Raw genomic sequence first — 22,375 nt, forward strand, 5'->3', positions numbered from 1 at the left:
ATAATGCAGACGTTTGGATCCGTTCAGAACGGATCCGTCTGCATTATAGTTTAAAAAAAATTCTAAGTGTGAAAGTAGCCTGAACGGATCCGTCCAGACTTTACATTGAAAGTCAATGGGGGACGGATCCGTTTGAAAATTGAGCCATATTGTGTCAACTTCAAACGGATCCGTCCCCATTGACTTACATTGTAAGTCTGGGCGGATCCTCTTGCCTCCGCACGGCCAGGCGGACACCCGAACGCTGCAAGCAGCGTTCAGGTGTCCGCTTGCTGAGCGGAGGCTGAACGCTGCCAGACTGATGCATTCTGAGCGGATCTGCGTCCACTCAGAATGCATTAGGGCAGTACGGATGCGTTTGGGGCCGCTTGTGAGCCCCTTCAAACGGAGCTCACAAGCGGAGCCCCGAACGCTAGTGTGAAAGTAGCCTAAGTCAATGGGGACGGATCCGTTTTTACTGACACAATATGGTGCAATTGAAAACGGATCTGCCTCCCATTGACTTTCAATGTAAGTCAAAATGGATCCGTTTGCATTATCATGAACAAAAAAAAAAATATATATATATTATTTTTCTTTTTTGTTCATGGTAATGCAAACGTATCCATTCTGAACGGATAAAAGCGTTTGCATTATAGGTGCGGATCCATCTGTGCAGATACCAGACGGATCCGCACCTAAACGCAGGTGTGAAAGTAGCCCCAAAAAAATGTCAAAATACTCACTTCATCCATTTGTCCGCCGCAGCCATCTTGTTTGAAGATCCAGCGCGAAATGTCGCAAAGTGCATAATGACAACATATGTCACCGTGCGCTAAATTTTGCGTGGGATCTTCAATCAAATGGACCCCTGGTCACCTACTACATTCAAAACTGTGGACATCAATGGAGTAGTACAGCATAGGGGCATGGCCTGTAGACATCTACAGGATGCTCCTCAAACTTTGCTCCCATAGAAATAGTATTGACTTATTGAGTTCCTCTGATTTTAACAGATATATTTCGTATGGAAAAGGTGAAACGCATGACGTAAAATCCAGAAAGGTAAAATTGTCTAAGAATATTGGCTGCAAATCAACTTATCCTAGGGCTACGCTGTGACTTTAGTTTTAGAGCTCTTGCATGAACTTGGAGTTCTGCAGTGAAAACACCCATAGAAATGAATGGAGTTACACAATTAATGCAACTTAGGCTACTTTCACACTTGCGCTTTCCCTTTCCGCTATTTAGATCCGTGATAGGATCTCAATAGCGGGGGGGGGGGGGGGGGGGCGCTTCCATTTTGTCCTCATTCATTGTCAATGGGGACAAAAATGAACTGAACAAAACGGAATGCACCAAAAAGCGTTTTTCTGTCCACGATGTGGTGCGGAGCAATACGATCCATTATGACTCACAATGTAAGTCAATGGGGACGGATCTGTTTTCTCTGACACAATAGAAAACATATCCGTCCCCCATTGACTTTCAATGGAGTTCATGACTGATCCGTCATGGCTGTGTTAAAGATAATACAACTGGATTCATAACAGATGCAGACGGTTGTATTATCAGAACGGAAGCGTTTTGGCTGATCCATGACGGATCCAGCAAAAATGTTGGTGTGAAGGTAGCTTTAGTCTAGGGCTCCATAAAGAAACAGAGTTGCCTACATTTTGGTGTAAAACTGTAGCATAGCAATGACTCATGCAACTTTAGTGGTTCTCTATGTGGGAAAATGTGGCGAGCCAACTTGCAAAAATCATACCTGCAATTGTTTTTCTACAGGGAAACGCTGAAGTTGTGATAATGCTGCAGTTTTAGTGAAAATTAGGGGGTAACTCTGTGTCTTGGTAGCCTTTTTTCATAGATAGGGATTTTTTTAAACTCAATGGGGGAAATTTGCCATTTGCAATGTTTTTTATGTCATTTTTAAGTCTGTCTTTGGTTTGCATTGCTGCGCCAAATTTATGAAATACAGCTTAGTTTTATAAATTTTTATTTTTTTTTCAACTTTTTAAAACGAGCTACAACACTGTTCTGCCTGTGCATTTAAAGGGGTTATCCCATGATTAATGTAAAAAAAATATATAACATCATACATAACCTAGGACATATAACCTCTTTCTAACAAAGCTAGAACCATCCCTGTACCCCTTATGGATCCAGAGATCTCCCCATTCATCGCTCCAATTGTTCTGCTAGATGTATTTCAAACTGTTAGCTTAGGGAATGTCTCTTTTCTCAGGGATGTGGCCTTTCTGCTGCAGCTGGTAGCAGTTAAAGGATGGAACTGAGCATGTGCTGTCTCAGTGAGCAGGACACAGAAATGAGAAAAAGAGCAAACAGCAGGTGGCGCTATACAGATAGATTTGATTGAATAACTTAGTAGCTATAATACATTTTTAATTGCATGCAATTACAAAAGTATTCATATCCAGGTGCTGGTTTGATAACTTATAATATTATATAATATTATTTGTGGGACAACCCCTTTAAATGAGCATGCCACTACATAATATTATGCAGAGATATGATGTTATGGTATGGTAAAAACAATAAAAACCCAGTGGAACTTTAGAAAAAAAAACATAAAAGCAAATAAAAAGAATAAATAGATAATGATAAACACTAAAATAGGCCAATGGCATGACCACCACCTCAACATAATGGAGATCCTCTGCATTGTTTACATAGACACAGACTTGTATGTCATAGTAAGTTACATTTTTGAACAGCAGTTTTCTTTTAGTGATGGATTTCATTTCAGTATATTAATAGTGGGATTAAGTAAACTCCGGTGCTTATGACCCCTGCACATTAAGAGGTATTTGTATTATCTCTATTTTTTTTAAACTAATGATTCTGCCCACCTTTCATCAATAAAGATCCGTATCCACAATTAATTACATCAAAGGATTTGTTTTAGCAGTACATAGACAGGTCATATCATGAATAAGATGCAGTAGGAATCGCATAATACGAATTGAGGACAACTAATTGGCTTTAACATTAGCTCCAAATGGGGTGGTCTTCTTTTTGACCTTTGGGTGTTATTATTATATCAGAGCCTGCAGCGTGGGAATAAAGAAAGCACTATTATGTACAGTAATCATCAGAATAGAACACAGTTTCGGAATAAAGATAGACATTGCAGCAATAGAACACAGCCTAGAAATACATATAAACACTACTATGATTTAATGACATAATACACAGCCGAGCAATAAAGACATTATTGTGATATCATGACAATAGAACGCAACCTACAAACCATGTAAACACTACTATGACTTAATCACATAAAGCACCGCCTAGCAATAAAGACATTATTGTGACATCACAATAGAACACAGCTTAGAAATATATGTAGCCTTTAGTATGACTTGATCACATAATGCACAGTCTAGCAATAAAGACATTATTGTGATATCATCACAACAGAACATAGCCTAGAAATACATGTATACACTAGTGTGACTTAATCACATCCACAGCCTAGCAATAAAGACTAAATTCCAGCCAGCACTGAAGCCAATTTTGGATTCATGTTTTAAAGTTTAAAGAGGACCTTTCACCGATTCTTACCCTATGAACTAAGTATACAGACATGTGGAGCGGCGCCCGGGGATCTCACTGCACTTACTATTATCCCCGGGCGCCGCTCCGTTCTGCCGCTATGCCCTCCGGTATCTCCGCTCACTAAGTTATAGTAGGCGGAGATACCAGTCCCTAAGTTATGGTAGGCGGAGTCTGCCCTAGCGCTGGCCAATTGCAGCGCAGAGCTCACAGCCTGGGAGGTTATTTTCTCCCAGGCTGTGAGCTCTGCAATGCGATTGGCCAGCGCTAGGGCAGACTCCGCCTACCATAACTTAGGGAACGGAGATACCGGAGGGCATAGCAGGAGAACGGAGCGGCGCCCGGGGATAATAGTAAGTGCAGAGAGATCCCCGGGCGACGCTCCACATGTCTGTATACTTAGTTCATAGGGTAAGAATCGGTGAAAGGTCCTCTTTAAAAATTGATGGCCGATGTTATACATCAAAGTGTCGTGAACTTCAGTGATAACTCTGTTTACCTCGCTGGAGCCCTTACATTTTAATGCTGTATGGAGCCGTGTCTCCGTACAGCATTAAAACGAAGTTTTGAACGAATTGACTTCAGATCCGAAGCTCGATTCGCTCAACTCTATGACACTATCATAACAAAAAACAGCATAAGATAAAAATAAAAATTAAAAAAACTGACATTGTCGCAATAGATCATAGCTTAGAAACAAAGACAACATTTTGACATCATCATAAAAGAATATGTATAAAGACCAGCACTATTGTGACATCATCTCAATAGCAAATATAAATTCTATTGTATTCACCATCACAATAGAAACTTTGAGTGTCACGACCATGGTTATGGTCGTGACTCCTGGATCCACATGCAGTTGCCTGCGGTTTGGTTTTCTTGTCAACCACATGGTGAGGGCTGCTAGTATCTTGCCTCACGTGTGGTTGCCACTGGCAACCGGATTTTACTCGCAGTATAGCAGCCTGAGCTGTTGCTAGGCAGCTTGCTGTGAAGTGCATGCGGTTGCACCTGGCAACCTGTCTTTATAGCTGTGCCTTTTGTGCGTATGGTGTGCACTTTCCCTGTTTGTTGTGCACAAGGTTTCTGTATGTGTGCACTTTCCCTTTAAGTGGCTTCACTACCCTGTCTGGTCTTGGAAGGGTTAATTCCCTTTCCAGTGTGTGTCTGTGTGGGTGTAGCCACTTGGGTTATTTAGCTCATGCTGGAAGCCAGAAGCTGAGGGTTTCCCCCACTCTCAGCCGTGACAGTATGACCGCAATGGCTCCTTACGTGGAGAACCTTCGAAAGAGGGTGCAGCATGCATCGCCACCTGCTGATGGGGTGCATGCGCGTTCTCCGGAGGGAGAGCGTTAGGGGGTTCACCGTTAACGGCGCGGTTGGTGGCTTTTCCCCGCCACCTTGCCTTCCGTGTCCATGTTGGTGTTCCCTTGTCCCTCTTTATGTTTCTATCTCTGGTCGTCTGCTGGCAGCATTCCGTTGGTGTTCCGGCTTTTTGCTGGTTTGGAGTGGCTGTTGGCAGCGACTGGAGTGGGAACGTGAGTAGAGAGTGGACGCAGTGTCAGTGCAGTCTCTCCGGGCTGTTTCTTTTCTGGTCTCTGGTTCCTGTGTGTTGCTCCAGAGGCTGGCAGTCGGATCCCTGGTTCCTGTGTGTTGCTCCAGGGGCCGGCAGCAGTCCTGGGGAGATTCGCATGTTTCTGGCGCTGATTCCCCTACTTTTACCCTTCTCCCACCCCTTTTTGAGTTCCTCTCTAGTTTCCCCTTTTTTTTTTTTTTTTGGTGGGGGGGCTTTGAGGGGTGGGAGTGTCACGACCATGGTCGTTGCCTGCGGTTTGGTTTTCTTGTCAACCACATGGTGAGGGCTGCACATGGTGAGGGCCGCTGGCAACAGGATTTTACTCGCAGTATAGCAGCCTGAGCTGTTGCTAGGCAGCTTGCTGTGAAGTGCATGCGGTTGCACCTGGCAACCTGTCTTTATAGGTGTGCCTTTTGTACGTATGGTGTGCACTTTCCCTGTTTGTTGTGCACGAGGTTTCTGTATGTGTGCACTTTCCCTTTAAGTGGCTTCACTACCCTGTATGGTCTTGGAAGGGTTAATTCCCTTTCCAGTGTGTGTCTGTGTGGGTGTAGCCACTTGGGTTATTTAGCTCATGCTGGAAGCCAGAAGCTGAGGGGTACTAAAGGCATGTTGCTGGAGTCATCCTCCTGGTATCCTTATACCATCTCTCCTGTGAGGGCCTCCCTTGCGGTCATAAAAACATGTGGTGATGTTATGCTTTATGTTGGTGTTTATTCTTATGTGAGCACGGGATCCAGTCAGTGTGTCTGTGGCAGGTAGGTGTGGAAGTGCTTTCACTCACCTGCCATATCCATAGGCTGTTTATGTTTCCCCATTCCTTGCAGCTTGGCCTGTGAGACTCCTGTTTGTCTGTATCTAGGAGGAACAGGTCGTCTTACCCTGCTCCTAGTTCAGGGATCCATTAAGGGCTAGTAGGGACCCAAGGTTTCCTGAGTATGAGCCCTCCTACCATCAGGGTTGGCTCATAAAGTTAGGAGTCAGGGTCAGAGTTAGGGACGCTGTAGGAGGTGACCTGCTCCATAATTCTGTTTTCCTGGCCGAGCAGCTTCCATACGTTTAACATCGCACGGCTGAGGGTTTCCCCCACTCTCAGCCGTGACAGTGAGACTGGGACAATGGAACACAGTTTAGAAAATTCACACTTGAAACCCTGGCTTTTGTCACATCATCGGTATAGAAAACAGCTTAGAAAAAACCTGAACATTATTGTGACCATATATAACCACAAATCATACCTTAACCACTTTAGGACCACAGGTTTATACCCCCCTAGTGACCAGGTCCTTTTTTACAAATCGGCACTTCACAACTTTAACGGTTTATTGCTCGGTCATGCAACTTGGCACCCAAATGAATTTTACCTCCTTTTCTTCTCACAAATACAGCTTTCTTGCCGTGATATTTGATTGCTGCTGAGATTTTTCGTTTTTCTGATATTAATCAAAATAGACCGCAATTTTAAAAAAAAAAGTGTATTTTTAACTTTCTCTGGTTAATTTGTTCAAATATAATTACATTTCTATACAAGTTGGTGTCAGAATTTATTGTGCTACATGTCTTTGATAAAAAAAATTCCAATAAGTGTATATTTATTGGTTTGCGCAAAAGTTATAGCGTTTACAAACTATGGTACAAAAATGTGAATTTCCGCATTTTGAAGCAGCTCTGACTTTCTGAGCACCTGTCATGTTTCTTGAGGTGCTAGAATGCCAGGATAGTATAAATACCCCCCAAATGACCCCATTTTAGAAAGAAGACACTCCAAAGTATTCGCGGAGGGGCATGGTGAGTTTATGTATGATTAAAAAAAAATTCACAAGTTAGCGGAAAATGACACTTTCTGAGAAAAAAATATATATATATAAAGTTTCCATTTCTGCTAACTTCTGGCAAAAAAAATTTTTCTCCCACGGACTCACTATGCCCCTCAGTGAATACCTTGGGGTCATTTGTGGGGTGTGTTTACTGTTCTGGCATTTTGGGCGGGGCTAAATTGTGAGCAACCCTGTAAAGCCTAAAGGTACTCGTTGGACTTTCAGCCCCTTTACGCACCTAGGCTGCAAATAAGTGTCACACATGTGGTATCGCCGTACTCAGAAGAAGTAGGGCAATGTGTTTTGGGGTGTATTTTTACATATACCCATGCTGGGTGAGAGAAATATCTCTGTAAATTGACAACTTTGTATAAAAAAAATGTAAAAGTTGTCATTTACAGAGATATTTCTTACACACAGTATGGGTGAGAGCTGCTTACTTTCCCTGTTTTACAGTATGGGTATTGTCACGGATGAACCGCGAGAAACCGCAAGATATCCAGAAATAAAACGCAGTCAATCGATTTTTTGATTGTCGCATACAGGAATTACAGATTCAATTCCTGATACCCAGCAGATAACGCAATAAAGATAAATTAAATTCCTGTAATTACAAGCTGTTGTCCTAGGAGGCCAACATTCTCTTAACGTAATTACAGCTAGTCTCCTTAATTAACCCTACAGAAAGAACTTCCTTGCTTCAGAAATCTCACAGCTAGGTACGAACAGACACCTGACAAGAACATTTGGTCTGTCACTGATAGAGGGCTTGTAAGCCAGCCTTTCTGGCACCAATGGAAATTGAATATGTCATATGATTTTTACCCCTTTGTACGAATATGATACGTAGGATAGATATGTAAATTATATCATTTTGTTGGTCAGGATCCTCTGAGTATTCTGATATAAAATATATGCCGCTGGGATAAGCCACATCCAGGTTATTAAACATCTCAGTAACTGAATATGATATAATTCTCATGTATAGTGTCAATGAGATCGACATTTTCTGAGGATCGTAAATTTGTCATTATTAGTTGTGTGCGACGGACGTGTGCTGAGATATGAAAATGTCATATTTTTGGGACTTGAACTTCACTCCGAATTACAGCACCCAGCCCAGGGGCTGAGCCTGAGATCCCGCCCTAACAGCTGGACCCTTCATAAGGCCATGAGCGAGATCTAATGGGAGTCCTCCCTTGTGTAATATCATCTGAAGAAGCCAGCCACGAGGACCAAGGTGGGCTTGCAGCCATATTTACCAGACTTTTTATTCCGGAACAAACAGACTTTCTTGGACTTTCTAAGTATTCCCTTTCATCTGTTTTCTCTTTTTATTTTACACTGGACTATCCTTCCCTATAATTGTTATTTTTAATAATTTCTGTATATGTTAATCATTTGTATTGTATGTATAATAAATGACGTTAAAGTCATTTTCTTCAGCCTCATACCTGCTCTGAGCACCGCAGAACGAATCCTAGCCGTTTCTGAAGAGTCGCTAACCGGATAGTTGTCGTGTTTAGTCAAGGGTTTCCTTTGCCCTGTTACAAGGGATGGTGGCAGTCTACCTACATATTGCATAGTGTATGTTTTCTGTAGTTCGCACGCTCCCGCCTAGCCTGTCTGCTGACCAAATTCCGGCGGTTTCAGTTCACCTATCGCATCCCCACAGTGGACGATCTTCGGTCTGAAACGTATTGGAAGGCATTGAGCGGTCAGGCCGATAGGGGGCGTGTGATAGCAGGGGCAGCACATGTAACAGTGCAGGCCGCTCCTGTGACAGGTATATGTAAAAATACACCCCAAAACACATTGCCCTACTTCTGAGTACGGCGATACCACATGTGTGACACTTTTTTGCAGCCTAGGTGCACAAATGGGCCCAAATTCCAATGAGTACCTTTAGGATTTCACAGGGCATTTTTTACGCATTTGGATTCCAAACTACTTCTCACGCTTTAGGGCCCCTAAAATGCCAGGGCAGTATAAATACCCCACAAGTGACCCCATTTTGGAGAGAAGACACCACAAGGTATTCCGTGAGGGGCATGGCGAGTTCATATAAGATTTTTTTTTTTGGGCGCGTTCACAGGAAATCTCGGGTCTCACGAGACCTGAGAGCACCACCGTCCTGACAGAATGAGAACATGTATCCATCCTCTGATGGCTACTTCCAGCAGGATAATGCACCATGTCACAAAGCTCGAATCATTTCAAATTGGTTTCTTGAACATGACAATGAGTTCACTGTACTAAAATGGCCCTCACAGTCACCAGATCTCAACCCAATAGAGCATCTTTGGGATGTGGTGGAACGGGAGCTTCGTGCCCTGGATGTGCATCCCTCAAATCTCCATCAACTGCAAGATGCTATCCTATCAATATGGGCCAACATTTCTAAAGAATGCTATCAGCACCTTGTTGAATCAATGCCACTTAGAATTAAGGCAGTTCTGAAGGCAAAAGGGGGTCCAACACCGTATTAGTATGGTTTTCCTAATAATTCTTTAGGTGAGTGTATAGCTGTGTTCAGAATAATAGCAGTGTGTTTAAAAAAGTGAAGCAAGCTCAAAATCCTTCTAATAGCTTTTATTTCCATACACACAAATGTATTGGGAACACTTCACATTCTATTCCAAATCAAAACATGAAGAAAAATATATTAAATTTGTGTTGTTCCTCTAAAAAAAAAAAGAAAGAAAAGTAAATATTACTGTTCAAAAAAAATTGCAGTGTTTGTGTTCTTTATTACAAACTCAAACATTCACTATATAAATTGAAAAATGTTTGAAGATTTTGCTTTCCTTTGAATCACTTAACTAATATTTAGTTGTATAACCACTGTTTCTGAGAACTGCTGTACATCTGTGTTGCATTGAGTCAACCAACTTCTGGCACCTATGAACAGGTATTCCAGCCCAGGATGATTGGACTACATTCCACAGTTCTTCTCTATTTCTTGGTTTTGCCTCAGAAACTGCATTTTTGATGTCACCCCACAAGTTTTCTATCGGATTAAGATCCGGGGATTGGGCTGGCCAATCCATAATGTCAATCTTGTTGGTCCGAAACCAAGATGTTGCACGTTTGCTGGTGTGTTTGGGGTCGTTGTATTGGTGGAACTCCCATTTCAAGGGCATTTCCTCTTCAGCATAAGGCAGCATGACCTCTTCAAGTATTATGATGTATTCAAACTGATCCATGATCCCTGATATGCGATAAATAGGCCCAACACTGTAGTATGAGAAACATCCCCATATCATGATGCTTGCGCCACCATGCTGTCACTACCAGAGCTTTGGGACGTTCTCACAGCTCTGTTTCTCCACCCCTGTGATGATGTCACTACTAGAGCTGGGAGGAGTTCTCACTGCTCTGTTTACTTTTGGTTTCCTTCCTCCCAGCTGTTCCTCATGCGTTTGATTTCCCTCTCTTTATATCACCCCTCCTCCTATTGTAGGGCGTGGATTATATTTCTCATTTCAGTTGTAGCTCTTGCTTTAGTATCTTCACTTGTAGCTATCAGTTCACTGGACCTGTGTTCTGCTGCAGCAAGCACTCCGGATATTGCCAGCTGTCCTTGGATCCGTCTTCTCTGCGGCTGCAACACCTTCAGCTAAGTGTACAGACATTGTTGTGTACCTGATTATTTTCTGACTGGATCTGAGGTGGCCACGGTTCCCTCCATATACTGAGTAGGGCACCGGTGGCCGTGCCCCTTCCACTATTGTAGGGGTTACAGTGGTCATCAGGATTAGGCACGCGGGCATGCCTCGTTCCGCCATTTGGATCCGGGCATGTGCTTTAGCAGAATAGGGAGAGCTTTGAGGGTCTGACAGGGGTCACCCTTTATCCTCCCTAGTTTGGGTCCGGTCAGTAGCTCTTTTACTGTGTATACTATTGTTGCTCACATACAGCCGTGACATTATAATCCACCAAAACCGTCCTTTTTTGACATGGATCCGCTTTCTGGCCTGGTTGACCGCATGCAGGGTCTTTCTTTGGAAGTAGCGGATCTCCGTCAATCTATGACTCAGCTTCAAGCATTGGGCTCTGCTCCGGCTCATGGAGTCTGTTGCGAGCCAAAGGTCTCACTTCCGGAAACGTTCTCCGGGGGCAGTGAGAATTTTGTTCGCTTCAGAGAGGCATGCAAACTCCATTTTTGCTTGTGTCCCCACTCCTCTGGTAAGGAGGAGCAGAGGGTGAGGATTGTCATCTCCCTGCTCAGGGGTAATGCTCAGACTTGGGCTTTTTCGCTGCCATCAGGGGATCCCTCCCTTCGATCCGTGGAAAGATTTTTTGTGGCCCTGGGGCAGATTTATGATGACCCGGATCGTGTTGCTCTGGCCGAATCTAACTTACGTGTTTTATGCCAGAACAAACTGTCTGCGGAGCTTTATTGTTCTGAATTTCGGAGATGGGCAGCTGATTCGGGTTGGAATGATGCTGCACTCCGGAGTCAGTTCTGTCATGGTCTCTCAGAGAGATTGAAAGATGCGTTTGCTTTCCATGAGAGACCAACGTCCTTAGAGTCTGCCATGTCATTGGCGGTACGCCTTGACAGGCGTCTAAGAGAAAGAAACGAGACCTCTCTGTCCAGCCATTGTCAGTCTAGGGGCAGTGGTGCGGACTCATTCAGTGTGCAGGGGCCTCATCCTGTCTCGCTCCCCTCTGAGGAGGAGCCCATGCAGCTAGGTCGACTTGCCCCTGATAAAAGAGGATTTAGTCCTCAGAGTATGGTGTGTTTTTGTTGTGGGGGCATAGGTCATTTGGCAAATGTTTGTCCCTCTAGGAGATTCTTGAACTGTACTAAGAGCGATAATAAGAGAAAAACCTCAAAAGGTAAATCATCAAATTCTGCTTCATCTGCTACTTTGGGCAAAGTTGATGTAGGAATTGATGCTTTTCCTCTGACCTGCAGTTCCCGTTTTCTCCTGTCTGCCAGGGTGGCGCTAGAGAGCAAAGTCATTTCTTGTGAGATTTTTGTCGATAGTGGAGCGGCCGTCAATCTTATTGACACTCAATTTGTAGCCATGCATGGTTTTCAGGTTTGCACATTAGAAAAGGATAAACCTGTTTTTGCTATTGACTCTGCTCCACTCTCACAGAGATCTCTGAAGGGCATTGTTCACAATATCCGGCTAGCTGTAGGTGACACTCATGTGGAGGATATATCTTATTTTGTCCTTAACGGATTGCCTTCTCCTCTAGTTTTGGGGTTACCCTGGCTCACTAGACATAACCCCACTATTGATTGGCAAGGAAGGCAAATAAATGAGTGGAGTGACTTTTGTAGAGAGAATTGTCTCACAGCGACTTTTGCAGAGGTGTCTACTAAAACTGTGCCATCATTTCTCTCTGATTTCTCAGACGTGTTTTCCGAGAGCGGTGTTCAGGAGCTACCTCCTCACCGGGAGTTTGACTGTCCCATTAACCTCATTCCCGGCGCCAAGCTGCCAAAAGCACGCCTCTACAATCTCTCACAACCGGAAAGAATCGCAATGCGAACTTATATCTCCGAGAGTCTCGAGAAGGGGCATATTCGTCCCTCAAAGTCACCTGTGGCCGCGGGTTTTTTTTTTGTTAAAAAAAAAGATGGCTCTCTGAGACCTTGCCTAGATTTCAGGGAGCTGAACCGTATCACGATTCGCGATCCCTATCCCCTTCCTCTGATCCCGGACCTCTTCAACCAAATTGTTGGGGCCAAGGTGTTTTCCAAATTGGATTTGAGAGGCGCGTACACCCTGGTCAGGGTCAGAGAGGGGGATGAATGGAAAACGGCCTTTAATACCCCTAACGGGCATTTCGAGAATCTCGTTATGCCTTTCGGCCTGATGAATGCCCAGGCCGTCTTTCAGCATTTTGTTAATAGTATTTTCTACCATTTAATTGGGAAATTTGTATTGGTGTATCTTGATGATATTTTGATTTTTTCCCCTGATGTTCAGACCCATCAGGATCATCTTTTTCAGGTTCTGCAGATTCTGCGGGAAAATAAATTGTACGCCAAGCTGGAGAAATGTCTTTTTATGGTATCGGAGATTCAATTTCTGGGTTTTCTCCTCTCTGCTTCTGGTTTTCGCATGGATCCGGAGAAGGTCCGTGCTGTACTTGAGTGTGAGCTTCCTGAGAATCAGAAGGCATTGATGCGCTTTCTGGGTTTTGCGAACTATTACAGAAAGTTTATTTTGAATTATTCCTCTGTTGTCAAACCCCTTACTGACATGACAAAAAAGGGGGCGGATTTTTCCTCTTGGTCGGAGGAGGCGCTTGCAGCCTTTTCTAAGATTAAAGAGAGTTTTGCGTCTGCTCCCGTCTTGGTGCATCCCGATGTTTCCTTACCTTTTATTGTTGAGGTGGATGCTTCCGAGGTGGGTGTGGGTGCGGTTTTGTCCCAGGGCCCTTCTCCTGCCAAATGGCGACCCTGTGCCTTTTTCTCTAAAAAAAACTCTCCCCGGCAGAGAGAAACTATTATGTGGGAGATAGGGAGTTGTTGGCCATCAAGTTGGCTTTCGAGGAATGGCGCCATTGGTTGGAGGGGGCCAGGCACCCTATCACTGTTTTTACCGACCATAAGAATCTGGCATACTTAGAGTCGGCCAGGCGTATGAATCCGAGACAGGCCAGATTGTCTCTGTTCTTCTCCAGATTCAATTTTGTTGTTACATTCCGACCTGGGATAAAAAATGTGAAGGCTGATGCTCTCTCTCGCTGTTTTCCGGGAGGAGGAAACTCCGAGGACCCGGGTCCCATTTTGGCGGAGGGGGTAGTTGTTTCTGCTCTATATTCCGATTTGGAGGCCGAGGTCCAGGCTGCCCAGACTGAGGCACCTGCCCGTTGTCCTTCTGGGAAGTTGTTCGTGCCTCCTGAGCTACGTCACAAACTCTTTAAGGAGCATCATGATACGGTTCTTGCTGGTCACCCCGGGAGTAGAGCCACGGTAGATCTCATTGCTCGGAGATTTTGGTGGCCGGCTCTTCGTAAGTCGGTGGAGGGTTTTGTGGCTGCTTGTCAGACGTGCGCTCGCGCTAAGGTCCCTCGTTCACGGCCTTCAGGTTCCCTTCTCCCGTTACCCATACCTTCCCGTCCTTGGACACACCTGTCCATGGACTTTATCACGGATCTTCCTCGTTCCTCGGGGAAGTCGGTGATCCTGGTGGTGGTGGACCGTTTTAGCAAGATGGCTCATTTCGTACCTTTCCCTGGTTTACCCAATGCTAAAACGTTGGCGCAAGCTTTTGTCGACCATATTGTTAAATTGCACGGCATTCCCTCTGATATTGTTTCCGATAGAGGCACGCAGTTTGTGTCCAGGTTCTGGAAGGCTTTCTGTTCTCGCCTGGGGGTTCGGCTGTCCTTCTCTTCTGCTTTTCACCCGCAGTCGAATGGTCAGACTGAGCGCCTCAATCAGAATCTGGAGACATATTTGCGCTGTTTTGTGGCAGAGAACCAGGAGGATTGGTGTTCATTTCTCCCTCTTGCTGAGTTTGCTCTGAACAATCGTCGTCAGGAATCTTCTGATAAGTCACCATTCTTTGGTGCATATGGGTTCCATCCGCAGTTTGGGACATTCTCGGGAGGGGCTCTTTCTGGTTTACCTGAGGAGGAGAGATTTTCCTCGTCTTTGTCTACCATTTGGCAAAAGATTCAGAGTAATCTTAAAAAGATGAGTGAGAGGTATAGGCGTGTGGCTGATAAGAGACGTGTGCCTGGTCCGGACCTGAATGTGGGTGATCTGGTGTGGTTGTCTACAAGAAATATTAAACTGAAGGTTCCCTCCTGGAAATTGGGTCCCAAGTTTATTGGGCCTTATAAAATCTTGTCAGTCATCAATCCTGTTGCCTTCCGTCTTGATCTTCCACTGGTTTGGAAGATACATAATGTATTTCACAGATCTCTCTTAAAACCATATGTCCAGCCCACGGTACCCTCCTCTTTGCCTCCTCCTCCGATTTTGGTTGATGGCAATCTGGAGTTTGAGGTTTCCAGAATTGTGGACTCTCGCATTGTCCGCGGTTCTCTTCAGTACCTCGTTCATTGGAAGGGTTATGGTCCTGAGGAGAGGATGTGGGTTCCGGTGTCGGACATTAAAGCCACTCGCCTCATCAGGGCATTTCATAGGGCTCATCCTAAGAAGGTGGGTCCTGGGTGTCCGGAGTCCACCCGTAGAGGGGGGGGTACTGTCACTACCAGAGCTTTGGGACGTTCTCACAGCTCTGTTTCTCCACCCCTGTGATGATGTCACTACTAGAGCTGGGAGGAGTTCTCACTGCTCTGTTTACTTTTGGTTTCCTTCCTCCCAGCTGTTCCTCATGCGTTTGATTTCCCTCTCTTTATATCACCCCTCCTCCTATTGTAGGGCGTGGATTATATTTCTCATTTCAGTTGTAGCTCTTGCTTTAGTATCTTCACTTGTAGCTATCAGTTCACTGGACCTGTGTTCTGCTGCAGCAAGCACTCCGGATATTGCCAGCTGTCCTTTGATCTGTCTTCTCTGCGGCTGCAACACCTTCAGCTAAGTGTACAGACATTGTTGTGTACCTGATTATTTTCTGACTGGATCTGAGGTGGCCACGGTTCCCTCCATATACTGAGTAGGGCACCGGTGGCCGTGCCCCTTCCACTATTGTAGGGGTTACAGTGGTCATCAGTCTTAGGCACGTGGGCATGCCTCGTTCAGCCATTTGGATCCGGGCATGTGCTTTAGCAGAATAGGGAGAGCTTTGAGGGTCTGACAGGGGTCACCCTTTATCCTCCCTAGTTTGGGTCCGGTCAGTAGCTCTTTTACTGTGTATACTATTGTTGCTCACATACAGCCGTGACACATGCTTCACTGTCTTCACAGTGTACTGTGGCTTGAATTCAGTGTTTGGGGGTCGTCTGACAAACTGTCTCCGGCCACTAGACCCAAAAAGAGCAATCTTACTTTCTTCAGTCCACAAAATGTCTCATTAGGCCAGTCAATGTGCCCTTTGGCAAATTGTAACCTCTTCAGCACATGTCTTTTTTTCAACATTGGGACTTTGCGGGAGCTTCTTGCAGATAGCTTGGCTTCACATAGGCGTCTTCTAATTGTACCAGTACTCACAGGTAACTTTAGACCTTCTTTGATCTTCCTGGAGCTGATTGTTGGCTGTGTCCTTGCCATTTTGGCTTTTCTTCTATCCATTTGAATGGTAGTTTTTCGCTTTCTTCCACGTCTTTCATGTTTTGGTTGCCATTTTTAAGCATTTGCGATCATTTTAGCTGAGCAGCCTATCATTTTCTGCACTTCTTTATATGCTTTCCCCTCTCCATTCAACTTTTTAATCAATGCAGGGGTGTGGAAATAAAAAAATAAAAAACTACTTGTCGAAGGACTAAAGCGGGGGCTCGATCTACTTGTCCCTCATGACAATCTACTTGTCCTGATACAAAAAATAATTTTAGATCAAATCCATATTTCAATGCACCGCCACACTTCCTTATGCAGGGAGGTGGCTAGCTTGTGTTCCAGTCTTTGTAGTGTAAAATGACTCTAAGTTTAGTCCTCGTTCACACCAGATGATTATGTCCAGAATGCACTACATCGCGGCCGGCTCACTATGTTGTGGGGCAGGAGGGGGCGTGACGATCCATTGAAGTGAATGGCACCGTAGCCACAGCCACAGGCGATCGGATGCACGGGATCGCAAGTCACAATTATGCCTGAGGTCTGGTCAAAATGCTGCTTGCAGCATTTTGTTTGGACTGGACCACAGGCATAATGTGCCTTGCGATCCTGTGCAGCCGATCGCATTGCAGCCGTTGGGCATGGTTATGGTGCCAATCACTTCAACAGATCACTACGCCCTCTCCTGCCCCACAATATAGTTAGCCGGCCACAATGCGGTACAGTGCATTCTGGACAGAATCAGGCCAGAACGCACTGCCTGGTGTGAACGAGGCCTTAATGTGATCACAGCAATTAGTTTAGTGCACAGTCTTGTTCTTAGCAGATTACTACCCGTACCTCTAGGTGGTTTAGGCAAATTAGCTGCTGATGTGGCATGGAAAGTACCCCCCTCACCTTCCCAGTTTGACAACACCTGCAGAAAGGGGGTCCTTTGAGGGATGCTGGCAGAGTTGAGAGTTCTATCAATGCCCCTGGCTCTGTAACGGCTCTGTCACTGCTCCTCCCCCCGAGCCAGAAACGTGACAGAACCTTTCATTGCTCCACCCCTCCAGCTCTGTCATTTCTTCTTCCCCCCGCTCCGTCACTACGGCTGCATCACTGCTCTACGCCCACTGCTCGGTCACCGCTAATATTAAGTGAACCCGGTGAAGAGCGCCCTCCCTTCCCCCCCCCTCATTGGTGGCAGTGACAGTTCAGATCGGAGACCCAGCAGTGTAATTCTGGGGCTTCGATCGGTTACCATGGCAGCCAGGACGCTACTGAAGTTCTGTATGCCATGGTCAGTTACTCAGCAGCATTATACTTTCATGCGCTGTGGCCGCCCGGCTCTCCTTCTTCTTGTAACTCACAGGTCTGTGCGGCGCATTGCTTATGCTTATAGAAATGCGCCGCACAGACCTGTGAGTTACAAGAAGGAGTGCCGGGCAGCCACAGCGCATGTAAATATAATGCTGCTGAGTAGCGGGGAGAGGGGGGAGGGCGCACTGCCCACCAATGATTTTAATACTGGGAAGGGGGAAGGGGGGGGGGAAGGCGCACTGCCCACAAATGATTTTAATACCGGGGAGGGGGGGGGCACACTGCCCACCAATACAAACATTGTAGAAACATTCCCGGCACCCAACCTCTGACAGGGAGCTGCCGTCCGCACAATTAACCCCTCAGGTGCCGCGGATGGCAGCGCCCTGTCAGAGGTGGGTCCCCATTACCATGGGAACACCTCGGGTTTAGAATATACTATCGGATCAGAGTTTTCTCCAATCCGATGGTATATTTTAACTTCAAGCGTCCCCATCACCATGGGAACGCCTCTCCACGCCCAGCTCGTCGCCGATCCATTGCTCCAGTAAACAAAGCCATCTTAGCCCTGCTACTTGCCCGCAGCAGGGCTAAGCTACTGAACAAACTACCTGCCCGGCGCCCGGAACTGCATGTCCTGGGCGTCGGGCGATATGATTTCCACACCCCTGCAAGGTACGCTGTTCTTCTGAACAATGTCTGGAACGACCCATATTTCTCAGAATTTCAGAGAGAAATGCACTGTAACCAGCATGTACAACATTTGCTGCCTTCCTTCCTTAAATAAAGGACAATAATTGCCACCTGTTTTTCAAAGAATGAATGACCTTACTCATTAAACTCCACACTGCTATTATTTTGAACATGCCCCTTTCAATAAGTGATAGAATTACAGAGCAGCAGCAGCATGCATTACAGAGCATCAGCAGCATGCATGTCATGACTGTTGGGTCTGTTGGATTCCTATTACTCTATTAAACCTGCTAGTAAATTATTTGCCATGTAGAAATATAATTTCTACCAAAAACAGTGATTGATCAGGTTAGTGATGCCTGACTGCTATTATTTTGAACACAACTGTACCTTGATCGTCTTATCTCGGTGGCTTACCGGATAAACTCTGACAAGGCAGATTTTTGAGCAGGACTTCCCTCCTGCGAGTCCTTTACAGATCTCAGTACAGTGAGAAGTGACTACTGTGGTGTCTTCGTCAGTGTCTATCTTTTTCCCGTCATGCTTCTCTGCATGGGGTGGTCCAGGGTGTAAACCCGTGTTCTGTTCTGTGCTACCGCATTCTGTGCATATCACACTGACATTACAGTTCCTGGTGAAGTGCGATGTTGTAGCGCAGCACCTGAAGCAGATGTTTTCTTTGAGGAATTCTTTGCAGTCCTCTAATGACTTCTCCTGAAGGCTCTGCATTTTAGTAGAGGATGTGGTTTCTTGTGCAGGGGGCATTCTTTGGTAAGATCTTTGAGTTTGTTCTCTTCTTGGGAAGACTTAAACGGCCTGTAAGGAGAACCTGTGGAGGCAACGTTAGATTTGTGGACTGCCACTGGTGTTTTTTGAGGTTTAACACCAGGGGTAGTGGGACATGACAATGTAAAGTCAAAACTGGGATAGTTTCTGATCCTTGCCTGTTGAGTAACAAAGTCTACAAGCACCACAAAGGGGGGAAATAGTACATTGTGAACCTGTTTATAATAAAAACCATAAGCAATCCACTTCTCCTGTAGGTTATAAGGGAGTTTTTGGACAATCGGGTTGACACCTCTGGCGGTGTCCAGGATTGCTAGCCCTGGCAGATCTCCTTCTGCTTGAGCAACCTGTGCCTTTATTAACAAGTCGCTGAGTTCCCTGAGCTTCTGGTGACCCCTACCCACTATTCTGGGAAAATGATCAATTCTCTTAAATAAAGCATTTTCTATAGCTTCTATTGACCCATAACACTTATAAAGTCTTTCCCACACCATCTTTAGGCCTTTTCCAGGATATTTTATGTAAATGTCTCCGATTCTTTTGGCGTGTTCAGCAGATTCGCTTACAAGCCACTTTACCAAGAGATCTAACTCCTCACTATAGGAAAGATCTAAGTCTCTTATGGCGTTTTGGAAGGAGGCTTGCCATGCCTTGTAGTTCTCGGGGCGATCGGTTAACTTTATAAGTCCTTTGGTAACCAGCTCATGTTTAGCAAAGAACTTAGCGAAATCCATGGCGGCATGGTTAGCGCCAATACTACCCGGAGTGTTGTTGTTATTCTGCATGTGTGGTGTATCACCATACCTTTTAGGGGTTTCTGGCTTAGGAAAGTCTGTATAATACCGTTCTGACGCGAAGGGTGTCCCTTTAAATCGAAGCGAAGGTTGTAGCTTCTGATCTGTAGGGCGGTAGTTGTGGTAAGCATCGTATTGTCGCATACCGTCCTGCTGGAGGTACTGTGGTTCAAGGTAGGATCTTTGGCACTTTGTATAAGCTGGCTGATATACTGGATCACAGTCATCTTCTGTCTTGGGATACTGATGGATGTATTCTGAGACACACTGTGTTGTATCTCATTCATCTACATCTAGCCCAAGTACTTGGCTGTGTTTTTCAGATCCGGGGAACTCCAAGGCTTCTAGGAACTCGGCTTTGGCTGCTGCGGCTGCCGCCTCTTTCTCTGTGACGAGTTTTTTCAGTGACGCTTGCAGGTATGCTGTCTCTTCTTCCATTGACGCTTGTAGGCATGCTCCCTCTTTTCCTTTTGGCACTTGCAGGCGTGCTGTCTCTTCTTCCTTTGACGCTTGCAGGCATGCTGTCTCTTCTTCCAGTGACGCTTGCATGCGTGCTCTCTCTTTTTCCTTTGACGCTTGTAGGCGTGCTCTCTCTTTCTTTAGTTGCATCTCTTGTGCAGCAAAGGAAGACCTTACTCTTGCAACCTCAGCTTGTGCACGGACGAGAGCAGCCTTTTCTCTTATTGAGGACTTGCTAGAGCAACTTGCTTCTGATCTGGTCCTGTATGATGATGCCTGGCTAGGTGACATTGTGTGCCTTTTACTGACTGCTTAATGTCTCTGTGCGGACTCGGTCTATGTAGGAAAGGACGTGGTCTGGATCGTGCTGTACTTGCTTGGGGCTGCACTTTTACTTCTTGTGACTGTATGGCAACCACTGCAATCTTATATGCAGGACCGCGTGTGTGGTGGCGGCTCCACTATCGTTGATGACTAGCATCTGTTTTACTGTTCTGTCTTCATACACGTTCACACAGTGTGCAGTCTATCATTTAGTATAAACCATTCCTGTCTTCCAAATAAGAGGACTGTTCTCTGTAGTGTAACTTGTTTATTGGCAAAACAGGAGTATTTGAGATTGCTCAATTGATTGGTAAAACTATAAGAATACAAAAACTTGTATAAGTATAAAGCATAACATGTATCAGCAGAAAGCATAGAACAGCATGTATTATAACATTACATTAACACTGGGCACATGTCGAAAATGGCTGCCTTTACATGGATTGCATGTCTAGCATCTAACAGTTACAACCTTTTTACCTAAGTAACACTTATACCTAGCTAAACAGCACTGCATACATAATGTCCCTGAAACAAAGATAGAAGCCTCACCAGATATGCATGCAAAAGGATGGTGGAGTTTAAGAAGAAGATATGCAGGAGACATCTCTGCTGATGTCCTGTAACATGGAAACTGGGCTTCTCTTTCCCAGAATGCACTACACTCCCACAATGCTTTGCACCTCCCAACAATACAATAATCTTTATTAACAGACCAACAAAGTGTAGTACATTTTTAAGACCGCTAGATGGTGCTATAACCTAACTAATAACTACAGAAATACAACAGATGTGATCTGTAATGATACTGAAATTAATCTCCCTGTGCTGGGACAGAACAGTGGCGTAGTCCTGCAAAACAAATATAGAACGTGTCCTATAATTATCTGTTTTGTGGACAAGGACAGGATGTTTGTTTTGAAGGGAAAAAGAAAATGGTAGTAAACACATGGCCAGTATTATGTCAGTTATTTCCGTCAGTTATTGTGAGGCAAAACCAGGTGCGGGTCAAAAGCACAGAACAGGTACAGATCTTTCCCTTACACCTTATCTCTGTGGAGGCCTCACAATAACTGATGGAAATAACTGATGTGTGAACTTGGCCTTAGTCTTTTTTGTGATATAAATGTTACCTGGAATCTGTGCCCGAAGACATAGCACTTTTATAAATTACTAGATGTTAATGGAATAGTGTGAAAAATTCAACATATACAAAATCACTGCTTGACACACATCCACCGTTTTGGTGGTTTGATGCCTGGTGACATCAGCAAAATAAGACTGCAGTCACATTGTCATCTGCCTGTCTTTACTGTTTGCTTACTGAATGTATGTATGTTATATGGTACATATGCAGGCTCAGATTAGGTTTTTTCACACTGGCTGCGTTTCTGTCCGGCCGCCTCTCGGCATGTTTGCCGTGCTGCGGCCGCATCTCTGGGCCATCCCCGTTATAGTAAATGGGGCCGGGGCTGACTTCTGGTAGCACACATGTGCAAACATTAGTACGGATCTGGTAAGGCTGTTCCCCTGCCAAAACAGCCTATCCTAACACCAGTGTGAAAGTAGCCTTACACAGAATAAGGTTAGGTTGACATGGAGTTTTTTTGGAGGAGGTTTTGAGGCACAGTTTCCTGCAGGTTTTTCAGCCAAAGCCAGAAGTGGTTTCAAATGAATCAGAAATATAAAGGAAGGACTCGTACTTCTCCTTCCTGCTGAATCCACTTTTGGCTTTGGCTGAAAAACCTGCAGGAAAATCCTCCTCAAAACCTCCTTCAAAAAACTCTGTAAAGCGTCATGCACACGAACATGTGCCAGCCATGCCTGCGCTGCAGACTGCAAATTGTGGTCTGCAATGCACAGGAGCCGTGTGCCCGCGTCACTTGAATGGGGTCCGGGATCCGCATCC

The 22,375-nt window shown here is 45.1% G+C and overlaps 1 protein-coding gene across 6 annotated transcripts in view; it reads left to right on the plus strand.

Moving 5' to 3' along the window:
- FLT3LG (fms related receptor tyrosine kinase 3 ligand) overlaps positions 1–22,375 on the plus strand; it is a 222,231-nt gene that overhangs the window by 170,462 nt on the left and 29,394 nt on the right. For 3 of the 6 annotated variants that reach the window (XM_040433060.1, XM_040433072.1, XM_040433067.1), the window contains exon 12: positions 996–1,044. The exons of the other annotated variants lie outside the window; for them this stretch is intronic. In XM_040433060.1, the coding sequence (XP_040288994.1) occupies positions 996–1,019 (24 nt within the window). In that variant the 3' untranslated portion in view covers positions 1,020–1,044. The remainder of the gene's footprint in view (positions 1–995; positions 1,045–22,375) is intronic. 6 annotated transcript variants of the gene reach the window in all.

The sequence above is a fragment of the Bufo bufo genome, chromosome 1 (genome assembly GCF_905171765.1).
Source record: "Bufo bufo chromosome 1, aBufBuf1.1, whole genome shotgun sequence".
Lineage (NCBI taxonomy): Eukaryota > Metazoa > Chordata > Amphibia > Anura > Bufonidae > Bufo > Bufo bufo.